This window comes from Epinephelus fuscoguttatus, linkage group LG6 (genome assembly GCF_011397635.1).
Source record: "Epinephelus fuscoguttatus linkage group LG6, E.fuscoguttatus.final_Chr_v1".
Taxonomy (NCBI): Eukaryota; Metazoa; Chordata; class Actinopteri; order Perciformes; family Serranidae; genus Epinephelus; species Epinephelus fuscoguttatus.
This window is the reverse complement of record NC_064757.1, coordinates 42,840,638-42,856,437: the sequence shown is the minus strand read 5'-3', so window position 1 is coordinate 42,856,437 and position 15,800 is coordinate 42,840,638. Positions and strand designations below refer to the sequence as shown.

At 40.6% G+C, this 15,800-nt stretch overlaps 3 protein-coding genes across 3 annotated transcripts in view; 2 read left to right on the top strand and 1 right to left on the bottom strand.

Annotated features, from left to right (window-relative positions):
* Positions 1 to 147: 147 nt before the first annotated feature.
* On the top strand, positions 148 to 1,919 carry si:ch211-51h9.7 (uncharacterized protein LOC558400 homolog). The gene is made up of 2 exons (XM_049578401.1): positions 148 to 873; positions 1,669 to 1,919. The coding sequence occupies exons 1-2, from the start codon at positions 432 to 434 to the stop codon at positions 1,821 to 1,823; spliced, it is 597 nt and encodes a 198-aa protein (XP_049434358.1). The 5' UTR covers positions 148 to 431; the 3' UTR covers positions 1,824 to 1,919.
* seta (SET nuclear proto-oncogene a) lies at positions 1,912 to 6,135 on the bottom strand. The gene is made up of 8 exons (XM_049578400.1): positions 5,852 to 6,135; positions 4,636 to 4,693; positions 4,184 to 4,326; positions 3,954 to 4,057; positions 3,736 to 3,849; positions 3,242 to 3,412; positions 2,915 to 3,046; positions 1,912 to 2,829 (listed from the first exon to the last, which is right to left on the bottom strand). Exons 1-8 carry the CDS (start codon positions 5,922 to 5,924, stop codon positions 2,806 to 2,808), a joined length of 819 nt encoding a protein of 272 aa, XP_049434357.1. The 5' UTR covers positions 5,925 to 6,135; the 3' UTR covers positions 1,912 to 2,805.
* A 2,873-nt stretch (positions 6,136 to 9,008) lies between these two features.
* The window catches only part of LOC125890388 (serine/threonine-protein kinase N2-like), a 32,059-nt gene continuing 25,267 nt past the window's right edge, over positions 9,009 to 15,800 (top strand). The window contains exons 1-3 of the mRNA XM_049578992.1: positions 9,009 to 9,493; positions 9,767 to 9,923; positions 13,837 to 13,988. Coding sequence (XP_049434949.1) covers positions 9,773 to 9,923; positions 13,837 to 13,988 — 303 coding nt within the window. The 5' untranslated portion in view covers positions 9,009 to 9,493; positions 9,767 to 9,772. The remainder of the gene's footprint in view (positions 9,494 to 9,766; positions 9,924 to 13,836; positions 13,989 to 15,800) is intronic.

Below are 15,800 nucleotides of genomic sequence, written 5' to 3'. Positions count from 1 at the left end.
TGATATAACTTCTCTTTGAACGTAACTAATTCTAACTTAACTGAAGTTAACTAAAGTTTTTCATTTTTGTGTTTTGTTTCTGTGTGCGCAGTTTCAGAGAAGGAAATGGTCGGGATGACGGCACTTCCGCCCAAAAGTTTGAGAAGGAAATGGTTGAGATATCAACAATTCCGCCCAACAGTTAGCATCGAGCTAACGAACACCTTACTGGCTAGCAGCTTCTTAAGTTCACTAATCACCGTATATTTGTGTGTTTACACTGCAGATTCGTACTTCCTGTCCGAGTTAATATGCGTAATGGGCAAATCTGACGCACTATTGATTGGTATTCGATAATCAAACGGCACTGATCGATGTTAGCTAACCTCAGCTAAAAACAGCTAGCAGCTAACTAGTTTGAGATTAGCCTTCCATGTGCGTGCGAGGCGGCAATGATGCACCAGTGGAGCCTGTGGCGGCTGGTGAAGCAGCTGGAGACGTTAATAATTATAATGCAGTATATTTCCTTTGTGTTGCTGTTTTATCCCGCCGCGTACCAGCCAGTTGAGGGGTGTGCTGCTGCGGCGGAGGAGGGGGCGACCAGCAGCGCCGCCACCCTGATACTGTGCAGGGCGTGCGGGCACGAGCTGGCGGTCGGCGCGGACATCCACTTCGTCCCCAGCCAGCTGGCGCTCGCCAGCCGCAACGACACGTCGATCGGGGGCCGAAGGGTTAACATCCAGCTTTTCGAAAACCCCCACGGACACCAGTTTGAGGTGATTACCTTCAGGAAAGCGGACGTTACCCAGCACTGGCCGGCAGATAAACACTTCTCCTGGTTCCCGGGGTTCGCATGGACGGTGGCCACTTGTCCGCGGTGTAAGACTCATTTAGGTGGGTACCAACCTGTAAAGGTGCAGTAGCGTTTACTTAAAAATCTGCAACATCAAACCAGTTATTGCCGGGAGCAGTTTCAGCATGTGTCCTGTAAGATTGCACCCCTATTACCAATAAACAATGTTATGCATCTGTTTTAAGGTTTGCCACTGTCAACATTAAGAGCTTAATCCTGTAATACTCAGAATTTATATTATAATTAAGGCTATGTGGAGTGTAACTCCAGAAAGTCATGGTCACCCTTTAATACATCAGTGTTTATGGCATTATAAAGGGTAATTATTATCTTGTATAACAGGTCTTACTTATGGCTGAATTGTTTTGCATACTCGTAACTTTTTAAAAAATACATGCATTCGTTTCATAAAGTCAATAAAGACTTGAAGAGATCGTTAGACTTCATGTCTCTATTAGAGAGCAAATCTGAAAATTAAATTACAAAAAAAAACTTTAGTTGGGCACATTTTAGTAACTTCAGAGTAGTTTTACTTGTGTCTGTGCCACACTTTACAGCCAAGATTAAGTCGAGTAAATCTTAATTTGGGGGCAGATAAAAACTTCAATTGTAAGTCCAATATTTCTGGAAAACCTCTGCCATGATTTACTATCAGGAATTATAATTTTATATTTGCTATCTTGTTAACAGCTCCTAATCTTAAAGTAAATAAATTAAGCACACTGAGACTCTTAGACTACACTTGTACAGTTCCAACGCACTTGAATCAATGTTATATTTTATATTTTGATGCCCATTTGTCTCTCAGAAAACTTATTTTCCCCCCCTCACTCCAGGTTGGGCCTTCCAGCCCAGCGACTGGCCGGACACCATCACAAAAACGAAATTTGACGAGTCGGCGCACACCTTCCTGGCTTTAATCACCCATCGTCTACTACGAGAAGATTTTGCCTCAAGCCTGCTAATGACTCCAAAATCCTTCATGAGCTGATGGGACCATTTGACTGTACAGTTAACCCAGGTGCCTTTGCTGCTACCTAAATCTATTTTTTTAAAATAAATTTCTATGCACCCACGTGTAAACACAGTAAGTTTTATTATTGTAACAAAGCAAGTTTTACACCTCAAATTTAAAACAGTTTCTTTTCCCCCCAGCGGAAAAGGAAAGGTGATTAAATGTGACTTCTATGAGATAACAGGTCTTTTTTTATTATTTTACCCATGAAGCAGTGGGGGCCAAAATTTACAAGCTTGTTTTTTTTTTCCATTTTGTTCTTTATTAAAAATGTCATTTCAAATCTCATGGATATCTGTAAAACAATACAATGAAAAAAAAAAAAAAGTCCCATAGAAATGGTGTCAAAATAACCACTCTCCCCAATAACCAACATACTCCTGCCCCTCCCCAGCTTACCCCACCCCCCGCCCCCTAAACATTACAAGTCAAAGGAATGAGCTGGTACTCGTTAACCACATAGGGGAAAAATAACATTTTTCAAGAGATCAACACCCCAACTGAAAAAAAATATATGGGGGAAAAAAATTGAAGAGGTCAACTAGCGCTGGGTCACTACACCATGGCTTTAAGTCAATTTACCACACAACCTTTAACAGGAGGAATTCTGTGTGAATTGTCTTCAAATTCTACTCAGGATGCCGTGCTGATTCTATTTTTATACTTTTTTTTTTTAATTATTATTTTTGAGATGACTTTGGGGATGGTACTCACAATTCAGGGCAAAGTGCCATTGGCCTTAGATGAGTCAAAGGAAACAGAACATGGCACCGACAAGGTGAAGAGGCTTCAGAATGGAAAATGAAGCACACACGGATAATAATAATAATTAAAAAAAAGTAATAAAAAAAAAAAAAGAAAAGAAAAGAAAATTAAAACCTTTGCTCCCGAAAGTGAGTGGAAAAATCAAACAGGGAATAGAAGGTTGAGGGTCTGGGTAGATGATGTTATTTTTTTTTTAGTCGTCCTCTCCCTCGTCATCCTGAAAGAACAAGATTTCAGAATGATCAGCGAGTGCTGAGAACAAACTACTTTAAAGCAACACATGTTTGACTTTCTCTCTTTACCTCTCCATCTTCGCCGTCGTCTTCTTCGTCTTCCTCTCCATCTTCATCTCCCTCCTCGTCTATGTCCTCCAGAGCCTCCTCGTCCTCTTCGTCGTCCTCACCTTCACCCTCTTCGTCATCCATGTCAGGAACCTGAAGATAAGAAGCACTTTTGTTTTTCAGCTATACCAGACTACAAAGAAAGTTTCCTGCCCTGGTGGATGTAATATATTTTACCAGAAAGATAAAGTGCCTAATACAACACAGATAATATTAATATAAATCAAACCAAAAAACTGCTTATAGTGTAAGCAGCTACGCATACATTTAACATGGCCATAAACATACCAGGTAGTACTGCAGCGGGTTTGGCCAGATGTCGTCCTTGATGACCTCCCCGAGCTCATCAGCGCCGGCATCAGCGTGATCGGTGAACCAAGTGAAGAAGCTCTCTGGCTCTTCATGTTGCCTCTTCCTTCCTGCTTTGTTCTGTGTCTGGCTGGAGCGCTTGGTCAGGTCCTACACAACACACACACAAAATCATTAAATGTCTAACTGTTGAAAACTTTCAATGTGCAAGATCCTGAGTCAAGTCAGGTCACATTCTTTAATAGTTTACAGTTTTTTTAGGTAATGATTCAAAGCTTCCATGGCTGCTCAGGGAGAATGTATTTTAAAAGAGAAGGTGAACAAAATGCTAAAATGTAAATTTGAAAAGCACACTTTAAATGAGGATCATAAGAATGCCACCTGACTAGTTGCAAGTAAGAAGAGAAGCCTCACGTCTAACCTCCCCTCTGGATTACTCGACTGACAGCAAACAAACTCAAAGATACACATACCTTTCCTGATTTCCATTTGATTTCTGTTGACTTTGAAGATGGGTCTCCGCTCTCGTTCAAATGGAACTCTTTGGAAAGTACTTTGTTTTCGAAGTACGGATTTTCATCGAAATACTAGGAGAGAGAAAAAGACAAAAAAGGTTAGAAGACAAGAAATAACTTGCACCTATGTTGTATGTGTGTGTGCATCATTAAAAAAACAAAAACAAAAAACTTACAAAATCTATTCTGTAGCCTGACTTGATGTCTTCAAACTCTGTCACCTCCACTCGGCTCAGGTAATGAAGTGCTTCTTCATCCTCCTCTCCCAGTAGGGCAGATACTGTGAGGGGGGAACAGATTACACAGACAAAACTTTAAATTGAGTCACTGTCCAAGTCATTCTAACTTTTGTTATTGCGATGTCCCTAATTTCTGCAATTTAAAAAAAACCTGTTCAACTGTTTACCTTGTGGATGGTTGACAAACGTGGTGACCCAGAAGTTGGGGATTTTGGCGATCAGTTCTGACCTCTTCTGAAAGAATGGCTGACGGAGTTTGTTGTATTTCTGTTCTACTTTGAGGATCTCCTCACTGGCTTGCTCGTTCAACCTGAGGGGGAAAATTACAAAACAAATTATTAAACCAGTTTTTACTGTTTATACAGGAAAAATCATACATGAAACCAATTTGTCATGCATTTCAGTTATCCAATAATCATATTTATTTGAGGACAGGGGTGCCAAGAAGTGCACTGTGGAGGAATGATTTTCTGCAGATTTTCATGCCAATCAGAAGTTACAGCACTTAACTTCATTAGGTGGTTTCTCTTAAATCACAAACATGCACCATCATCTCTGTTGTGTTTTCTGCTGGACAGAAAATCTCAGCCCTACTTCTACAATTGACTTCTTTACGTACCTGTCAATTTCATTTTGAACTTCGTCGATGTGTTCAATAGCTTCTTGCTGCTCTTTCTCTGGAGGGGAAAAAAAATCATAAATGAGTAACTAAAGAAATGTACAACTTATGAATTAAGAATCAGGACAAGAACAAAAAACAAACAAACATGCATATTATTATCAATTAAAAATTGTGTGCATGCATGCAAACTAGGCGTATTTAAATATAATTTTTTGCAATATTGAGAGATGCTTTATAAATCCCCGAGTAAGTTTATCATACTTCCGAAAACTATTAAGCTCTAAGAGGGGGGCGTTTTGTTAATGACAATATTTTGTGGTGTTTACTATGTTAAAACCATCGTTAGTTAAAAAGGTAAGTCACGGCGGTTGCCATGCTATGTGGCAGATTAATACACAGGCTCCCCCGGAGGTTAAGGTAACATAAGCGGCCAATGGCTGCAGCTCTAGCGGCTCAGACACTCACCGTTTCCTGCCGGCTGCTACCGACAAGGCCGCGTGGTTTAAATGTGGGACACACACAGAGCCGCGATAACGTGAGAGACCGTGCTAGGACAGATGCCAGAATAGACCCCCAAAACTGTCAAACTGTGGCTCATACGGCGCAGTCCTGCATCCAGATGTCTAAATATAGTAAATACTGATTGTAACTGATTGAAGGGCCGGTGGATTTAAATGCATTTTCACCAGTAACAAAACATAACGTCGTCAGCTAGCGTTAGGTAACATTACAACAACAACACTAGCTGGCTAACTGCTAATGCCCAAATGAAACGGGCAACTTTTCCGGTGATTTCACACGTTAATAATGATGTAAAGGACATATTAGTCAATTTGAGTTGATTTTACAACAGAATTACTGGATAAAAATCCTCCAGCATCGCGTGCAGCCACTCGGTCAGTAGCCAACGACACAACTGGCCACGCTGATGATGCTACATAAGCGAGCTAACATGGCCTCTCAGCACCGGGCTGAACTGAACAACAGCAGGCACAGGAGCAGCGGCATGCTAATAAATGCGTTAGCTGGCGAGCTAGCTGCTGTTTATCGAAATGTGAACAAACGCAGCAACCACAAAGAGGACCCCGGAGCAAAATCCAAGCAATACACACAATAATTATCAGCAATATTGCACCCCGTGGCGATGCAAATTATGTTAGAAGAAGAAAGTGAAAATGGCGGTGAACGGGAGGCCGCCATTCTCCCCTCTTACCGGAGGTTTCGTCCGCTCCGTCGTGGTTCGAGTTCAGCTCCTTTTTACTCACTTTTGCCGCCGAGGCCGACATGTTTTCGCAAGCTGGGGTAACTTACAGACGTCTGAGAAAATAGCTGGTAGCTTTGAAATCTGGTTTCTCCTTGAACAGGAGAGTAAAGTTGAGCGTGCAGAAGCCAACAACGTGCTGCTTTCCACACAATGTAGCTGCCGACGAGCCGCGAGGAAGTCAGAGCAACCGCCGCTCACGCGCTCCTTTCATTACGAACGCGCCTCGCCGAATGGAGAAGAGGCGAGCTCCGCCTCTCAAAGTAGGTCTCACTACTCGGCTCCAATTTGCTGATTTACTACTATCTCTCTGCTTAAAATCACCCCCAAAATGAGCTAAACCTCAAATTAGCCCTAATATTAATCTCACAGCCGATTTTTAAATTTATCCCCCCCCGAACATTCCTGTTTATTCAGGCCAGGCCAAACCTTCAGTTGGACCGACTCGCACTTGCGCACTTTAAAAAAAGATGCTGAATATCAGTGAAGGCAGGAGGAACCTCATTCTGCTGGTCAGTGCAAATTAGCCCGTTAGTCACAGGTTGTCCCCGATTAATTGTTTCTTTTACACACGAAATACACCCATAAACGTGACATTTATTTTTAGGTTGTGTCCAGTAGCTTACGTAGGCTGTATTTCTTCCATACCATAATGTACCATATTACACCATATAGGCCATTTATGTCATGCAGCAACATTATTTCCACCCTACATTACTTTCTCATATTGTCTTTACAATGCGTTAAATATTTATGACACAATGCTTTTTTTATAGACGCACATTTCTGCACATTGTTTTTTTTGGTACATGCATGTGTTTGATTTCACCATGTCCCCAGTGCAAAGTAATCACCTTCTACAACAACTATGAGTCATAACATTATAAATCAGTCATTTTCCAAAAAAGATAAATCTATGATGAAAATATAGATAGACATCAACTACAACAGTAAAGTCCTGCCTTTACTGCTTTCACATTAATGCAAGTAACAAGTGCATAAGTAAAAATAATCTAATGATATGATATTTCATAGTATAACAGGGACATGGGGCATCAATTTTACTATCTAATATTTTCTTTAAAATGTGTCAGATATTCATGATAAATGGTTTCTATTAGATTAAGGCCTACAATTCTGCAAATTAAAAATACTTATAATTAAATACCTATAAATAAATATCTGTTAGGGTTTTTTTTACTCCACTGACATTTTTTGGTACATTTCATTTATTATTATTATTTTCTTTTTTTAAAGACATTTTCCACACAGTTACTACTTGATAATGAGCTCCACCTCAACCAACTACATCAGTAAAGTCCTGCTTTAACTGCTTTCACATTAATGCAAGTAATAAGTGCATAAGTAATAATAATCTAATGATATTTCATACTATAAAAGGAACACGGGACATTCATTTTACTTTCTCACATTTCATATTTTTTCAGATTAAGGCCTACTTTATCACATAAACACAATTCTGCACATTAAAAGTACTTTTATTTTACTCTACTGACGTTTTTTGGCACATGCATGTGCAAAGTAATCAACTTCTACAAGAACTATGAGCCATAAGATTATACATCAGTTTCTCACCAGATAAATTCATAATAAAAAAAAGTATTAGTCAGTAGTTCAAAATGAGCTCCACCTCAACCAGCTACAACAGTAAAGTCCTGCTTTCATTGCTTTTGCATTAATGCAAGACATAGTGCATAAGTAATCATACTCTCATGATATAGTATAACAGGGACATTCATTTTTCTTTACTAAAATGTGTCATATTTACAAAAAAACACACACACACACACAAGTCTGCGCATTAAAACTAGGTTGTTGTTTTTTTTAAATTATTTTATTTTTACTCTGCTGACATTTTTTAGCACATGGATCTACCTGATTTTACCATGTTGCCAGTGCAAAGTAAATCCTATGAAATTATAAAATATTCAAAATGGTCATCATTTACTGTGTCCCTGAAGTCATTTCCCACCCAGATAGTTTGTAGTTTCTCACATTAGATAAGACTACAAACTGAGCTCCACCTCAACCAACGACAACAGTAAAGTCCTGCTTTCACATGAATGCAATTAATACGTGCATCAGTTATAATAATCTAATGATGTAATATATCATTGTGTAACAGAAACATGGGACATTGATTTTAAGAGAGCCCCCTCAACCAACCACAGCAGTAAAATCCTGCTTCTGCTACTTTCACATTTATGCAATTAATAATTGTAATGATAATCTAATAATATAATAGAATATTTATAATGTAATATACTCAGCATACTGCAACATATTTAAAATCACAATAATATTGTGCTGTGACTTCAGTATTGTGATAATGTTGTATACATATACATATATATGTATGTATGTATGTATGTATAGTTTCTCGCCATACAAAATAATTAGCAGATTAATCCATGACATAAAAAACATAAATTCAAAATGAGCTCCAACTCAACCAGCTTCAACAGAAAAATTCTGCCTTTACATTAATACATGAGTAATAATCATCTGATAATATAATATATCTTAACAGTCACAGTCTACTTTTAATACTTAAATGACATTTTCATAATACATATAATTAAGTAACATTTTCAATGCAGCATTTTTTCACTTGTAACAGAGTGTTTTTACTGTGTGGTTTTAGAACTTTTATTTAGGATCTGAATACTTCCTCCACCACCGTGAGCAAGTATATTATTGGATTTCAATCAGTCAGTCTGTCTACCCGAGCCCCCCAATCTCTGTTTTCATTTGTCAGGGCTGCAGACGGCTGAGGACAACAACAACAACAACAGAGCTGTCATGTTTGCTGCAGACAAGAAGTCAGGGCTTGTGAACATCCACAGAGCTGTCAGTAAATCTAACTATACATCCAGGATCATGTTCAGTACACCAGCAGCTGCTCCATCACTCCACACCCCCTGGATGTATGGTGACTACAATCAGTACGGCTATTAACGTCCCTCACACCTCCTTCTTGTCAGAGCAGGTTTAACACATCTCCTAAACACTGCATGCTGGCTGGTCTCTGCCTTGTCCCGAACAGAGCAGCAGCAGCAGCAGCAGCTCTGTGGTGTCTTTTGGTTGGTGACAGCACAGGAACATGTGGTCATGCAGCGGCCAATGCCGAGCCTGGAGCAGGCGATCAGCACTGTCAGAGTAGCAGCAGCAGCAGCAGTAGCAGCAGTGCTGGCACCAGAGAGGAACTCCGCCGTCCCCCCGCAGAAAGAAACCCCCCTAAAAGAGGCAGAGACAGAGAGAGGGAGGGAGAGGGAGAGATTTGGTTACAGAGCAGAGGAGGATGAGGATGCAGTGGGAAGGGGATGTTGCAGAGGATGCTGCACGGAGGCAAACACAAACAGGACAAGCTGTGTGATCCAGGTCTCAAGATGTAGGAGCCGCATCAGAGGAGCCCTCAGTCAGAGTGTGTGTGAACGCACCATAACATCAGGGGACTTGTGTTTCAAGGATAGTGAAGGTGGAGAGGCGCAACCTGAGAAGACCTCCCCTCCACCTCCACAGAGGATGACAAATTAGTCCTTATTCAGCAAGGAGCAAGAGCATCACTCCGAGGTTAGTGAAGTGCAAAGTCATACTGTTTCCACCTGACATGTTCATGTCGTCCTCACTTGTCCCATGTCTTCTTTGCCACTTGTTTTTGTCCAATATGGAAATGAGTTGTGTGTGCAGTCTCTGGTGGTTCCCTCATGTGGTGCCACTTGTTATGATAAATCATGGCTGTGTTCAGTCCCGTCCCAGCTGACCTGCCAGGAGGGGAGGGAAAAAAAAGAAAAGCGTGGTGATGAAGTGTGGCTTGTTGTCTCTTGATGTGATGTCGTTATCCAGGATCAGATGTTGTCCACAGCTCAGCAGATGCTGCAGGATAGCCGCTCCAAGATCGAGCTGATCCGACTGCAGATTATCAAAGTCACCCAGGCTGGCAGCAGCAGCGGCGGCAGCGGCGGGGATGGTGGCGGAAACCCCAACAGCTCCACTCATGGAGGTCAGAGTCCTGGGCCATGACCCCTTTAGAGGGTCACAGAATGACACTGGGGATGTCAGGAGGGGTGTTTCTTTATCAGAATTTGTTTTACTTTAGAGACATTCATTTTGTTATGTAAAATTAGGGATGTTTCCATCTTATTCTTGTGTGTAAACAAACTCGAAAGAGACACGGAAACATCTATTTACAGCAAACATCAACACACGTGACACAATTTATGTCTTTCTGGTTACAGTAAGATTTTCCAAATTTGAGGAGTAAGCTGGCTCGTTAAACGTGAAATCATTAGATAACAACATATTGGGATGATACAACTGTAATGCCATTTTTGCAAGAAAATCCGGCCTTTTATTCTCAAAACAATTGAACCATTACAACTATAATGGGGACTGAGGCGTGAAACTACAAACCTCTGCACTGGTAAAGAAATCACTGAGACACTGATAGTGATAACCAATTCTATCATTCCCCACAGATCATGTTTTATTTATTTATTTTTGCTACATGACTGGGAAATATAGTTTATTGCGCTTAAAAATGACATTTCGTTGTCAGAGGTTAAAGTCCTCGTTTTGTTTTGGGGATCACATCTTACAGAGACGTTTGTTTTTTGGGGTCAGAGAGTTAAAAGAGTTGAAAGCTGCTTGGTAGAGTTAAAAGACAGATTTATGGGCGTAATACATGCGTGAAATTACAGCTGTAAGGCCTAATTTTCACACTGTTATTGTTGATCTATCTCGAGCGCTTTTGCAAACATTGCCAGCATCGATAAAGAAGCAGTGTGAGGGAATAAAAGGATTTAGTGCCATCTAGTGGTGAGGATTGCAGATTGCAACCAGCTGAAACTTCTCCTTTGTACCAATCATGAACTCCCACGTAAATTTCCTTCAATGTTCATTGTTGAAGAGGTTTTTACTGGAAGCCGAATTATCCACAGAGGTCTCTTCCTCTCCAAAATAAACAGACCAGGTGATTTAAACCAGTAAAAGCACTGAATAAAGCAGTTTTACATTAAAAAATCTGTGGTTTTTCTGATACTGTTTGTAGTTTTCTAGTATGTGCTCACCTTTTTTTCTCTTATAACTTAAGATCCAGACATTCAGGAGGTTTTTACTGGGAGCACAATCATCTACAGAGGTCTCTTCTTCTTCAAAACAAAAAGATCTGTTGATTTTAACCGGTAAAAACACTGAATAAGGCAGTTTTACGTTAAAGAATCCGATGCGGCTCATCATGGAGAGGCTGCTAACAACAATGGCCAGTGCCAAAATGCAAATGGTCCTATCTTGAGCCAGTTTTCCTTTTTTTGTTCAGGGCTATTCTAGAAACATGGTGGTGCAACACAGCGATCTCTTTAGACGAGGGCCCATTCCCTGTGTAGACATAGACGTCAGGTGGTTAGACACTAAAGAAAACATACTTATTGTATTATATTTTTGCAGATACAGTCCCCTGAATCCTACACACTGGACCTTTAATCTTGTTTCTTTTCTTCTGATGCTACCCCAGATAATGTGGTTTAAAAATAGTTTGATTCAGTTCAATTAAAAGCAGTAATGTGTCCCAGAGCTTCCTGCCTTCCAAACATGTTGGAAAAAGCTGCAAAAAATGTACTATTTTGAGTTTCAGTTATGTTTTTCTGTTTTAAAGGTATTTCCTGTGGAAAAACTACAATTTTCTTTTCTGGATTGAAAAAGGTCACGTTCAGTGATGCTGAGTAACTGTATATTGCCTGTTCAAACCTTCAGTTCCAACAGAAATATCAGCGCTGGTATCAAAAACCCATATTCGCTGAAGCGTGCTTCCTGCCAACTGTCGTCTTTGTAGGTGTTATTTGTATAATCCGGAAAGTGAAACCACTCTGAGAGCATTATTAGAGACCGAGAGTAAATGTGACATTTAACACTGAACTGGAGATGTGTGCCATCTGAAAAACTCTGAAACTTACAAAATTATGAATGGCTCAAAAGAGTATGAAATATGAGACGATGAGCTCTGTCCCACGTTTCCTTGGCTCATGTTTCCCTGACCCCTGACCTCTTATTTCCTTTTATTGATTCTTTGTAATGTGGTGATCTGCAGGGAATTGAAGTCCTCTTTACTGTTACAGGAAGTTTGTTCACTGTGTATGCATCAGCTGATTGTTTTTAAAGAGACAGTCTGGACCCTGCTGGACCAGCTGGGAACCACTGCACGAGGGAGTCCTCAGAGTTACTGAAGGGGGCCCACGCAGCCAACAAGAAGTGTGCTGGGCTTTGAAGCCAATTTTTGTAGTGGCCAAACAGTGACACTGCAGTTTCTGGTGTCTGTCACATGATGCCAGCAGGCCCAAAAATTATTTTTCCCATTGATTTACATTGGGAAAGAGACAAAAGAAATCAGTGGATAAATATTTTTGAGCGTCAGAACCCCCACTAAATATATTGTTTTAATATCAAGATTTGATTCATTCAGTCTGGTAACATTTGGAAAGTCCAGAGGAGCCACAAGATTAAATAATTTTATCCCCATTCAAGGTAGCGCAGTACTAAACCAGAAGTTAGCCGTTCAGCCGGCAAAAGTTAGACATTTGGCCGCACTCAGCCATGCTTGGCCGTTCCCGGCTGATGTAAGTCTCTAGTGCACATGCTCAATAGGCTGCACAGTGCAGAAGTGCAGAAAACTGTATATTTTTATATGCGGCAGATGAACCATTTTAGCTTGATGTGCCACTGAACAGCTCTCATTGGAATAAACGGGGCCTTGCTGCCAAGCACTCAACCGGAAGTCAGCCGTTCAGCCAGCAGAAGTTGGCTGCCCGGCTGCGCTCGGCTGTACTTGGCCGTGCTCAGTGACTCTGTTAGCTATGGGCCCAGTGATGTACGTAGAAGCAGCACTGATCACCCGAGAAATCTCTTACTTTCAGCAACTTTCATTAAAATGAACGGGGTCCCACCTTCAATGCTGTGTCCAGGTCTTTTAATGCATCCATGGAGCCGCCGATTTATTGTTTGATAATTTAAGTTTTAATGTAATCTCTCAGTTTGTGGTGCTCAAAACACCAAAAATAAATTAGAAAATAAAATACATTTGAAAAACTCAACGGCAGGGTCTCTTTCCAGAAATCATGACCAAGCAAGTGCACTCAGTGCCTGAAATATAAACACGTTAACAGGACGCTGCAAATTCAAAGTACAGATGCCAAAAGTAAACAGGTTCACATACATTTGTTCACAGACCTCATCTTTATGGAGGAAAAGTAACACATTTATAATCAAATTAGACATTAAATAATTGCTGTTTTTAGTAGCGCTACTGTGAAGTTTCACACCCTGTAAGCATATGCATATGAAATTTGGAGCAAAATTAATGTTTTCCCCATATCCCATACAAATATTCAACATCCAGAAACCATTTAATAATGTTTACAGTCTAGAGAGTGTTAACTGGTGCGGATTCCCCACAGTAAACTGTTGCTGCAGGCTGGAGAAGCGATGATGAAATGGATCAAATGTTTAAAACTAGACATTTAGAAGTCGATATTTCCAAAGCCCCGAGCAGCAAGAATAAATAAAAAGGATTTTTTTTTTTAGAGCAAAATGCTTCACTTCATTTACAGTGCCTGCCTCCTTATATTAACTTAGCAACAGGTGAAGGCTTTTCCTCCCCAGTCGTTTTTATTTCACCTTTTAGAGCTTTCATACATTTCAGATAAGTGTCAGCTAAATGCCAGGAACATAAAATAATGTAATGTTAAGACCTTTGCTTGGAGCACGGTGACATTTTGGAGAAAAGGGGCTCACTTCAGTGTTATAAATATTGATTGCAGGAATGAAAAGAGGATCTATGAAAGTGCATCGCTCCTCTGAAGTGAATTCCTTCACGCTGAAATACTCCTCCTCTCTCTCTGCCTCCACTTTCCTCTTCCTCCCAGGCATCTCTCCGCTCGCCATCAGTGCTGTGGATGCTCGTTTGGCAGAGCTGCAGCACTACATGCAGAGAGAGACAGACGCGTTGGTGCTGGCCAAGGATGTGGTGAAGCAGCTGGAGGGAATCTCATCGCTGGACCAGAAGGCACTGGCTGAGGTGGGGTTCTCAATCACTTTTATTTTAAGGCAGCTCAGGGGAGGCAGAGTGCTGGGAAATAGATATGGGCTGGCAGTGGTGTAGTCAGGTGTGTAAAATGAGGGTTAATTATTGTGACCAAGTTTGGAAAATTGTATAAACTTTGACTATGACAGCTCATTTATTGTAACTGTATACTTGATTCTTTGTACTGTTAACTGCAGAATAACCTCCAGCTACAGAGAAAGGTGTCTAAAATTGGGTTTAAAGGACAGATTGGAGCTGATACTGTAACTCCGGCTTGTTTTCCTGTCGAAAACTTATTCAAGTATGTTTTTATTACTCTTTTAACTTATAGTCTTTTACAGCAGTTGGGCTACTCTCATAGAAACTAAAGAAAAAAGAAAGTATTAGTCTTTACAATAGCTACTGTACGTCCAAAATAGATATGACAGTAATATAAATAATAATGCATGCATTCTTACATGCCAATGACAAATAAGAGTAAAGTAAATGAAATAACTAAAATGCTAAAAAAAAAGAAGACCTTTAGAAAATTAAATTTGGTTTGGTTCAGGAGATGTCCCAGAAAAAGTACATTTCTTTCTTCTCTTTTTTACTACTATTCTTTATTTAAGTGTTATTCTCTGGGTGGAAAAGTCTCTGAATCTGCCTTTAGATCATTTAAACTCTCCAAGTAAAACCAAACTGATGGTCAGCAGCTCTTAAAGATAGGGGAGTAACATGAAGAATATGTTTTTAAAGACACTAAGAGTCATGTAATGCTGCCTGCTGACTGTTTTCCCCGTGCATCCTGCAGAATCATAGGCGTAGAGTTTGGGGGGAATGCAGAGGACATGTCCCGCTCAATATCTAGAAGTTGTACATTTGTAGCTGAGGGTCAGCTGTGGCTCAAAGGCAGAGTGGGTCGTCTACCAGTTGGAAGATCCAGTCTGCATGTCGAAGCATCCTTGGGCAAGATCCTGAACCCCACGTTGCTCACAATGGCTGCTCCATTGGTGTGTGAGAGTGTGTGAATGGGTACTGAGTAGCAAGTGGCATCATCGCTGATAGCCTCGGACACCAGTGTGTGAATGGGTGAATGTGACATGTAGTGTGAAGGCGCTTTGAGTGGTTGGAAGACTAGAAGGGCGCCATACAAGTACAGTCCATTTACCAGTTAGCTAAGTAGTTGAGGAAATTTTATTTTGATGAAATTAAAGACATTTCCACCTTAAATTGATGCCGAAAAGGCAAAAAATTAGAGCATGAAAATTCACCAGTGTTTGACACACAAAAATTCCTGGGGGGAGGACCAGGGGAGTGTAGTGCTGTTTATTTAAGTACCTATGAATCACTCATGACCCAACCTGTGTGTGGCAGTGTGATTTTTCTGCAGAGACTCTGCCTGTGTTTTCTTATTTTCTGTGTTTGGGACGTATATGGGCTTTTTCTAAAGGAGGCGACCAAGTGCCAGACTGTAAGCACCAGAGTCAGCACAGGACAAACACAAATATAGCAAGGTGAAATGCCAAGCAAGAGTGAATCTTGGGTCGGCTTTTGCTGTCATGTTCGCTGGCGAGCATGTTTGCAAACAGCAACCAATAATCCTGCATCTGTAAAGGTTGATTTAAGACACAAAATGTGCCCTGACAATACAGTTTCATGTTGAGCCTTTGATCCTGGCACCTTCACCATCTCAAAGGAGCTAAAATCTGACATTATAATAATAAATCTGGAAAACATGTTCATGAACTCTAACCGTATCCCAAAATACCAAACAGCACTATGTTTAAGAAGACCAAACATAACAACACAATGTTTGTCTTCCTG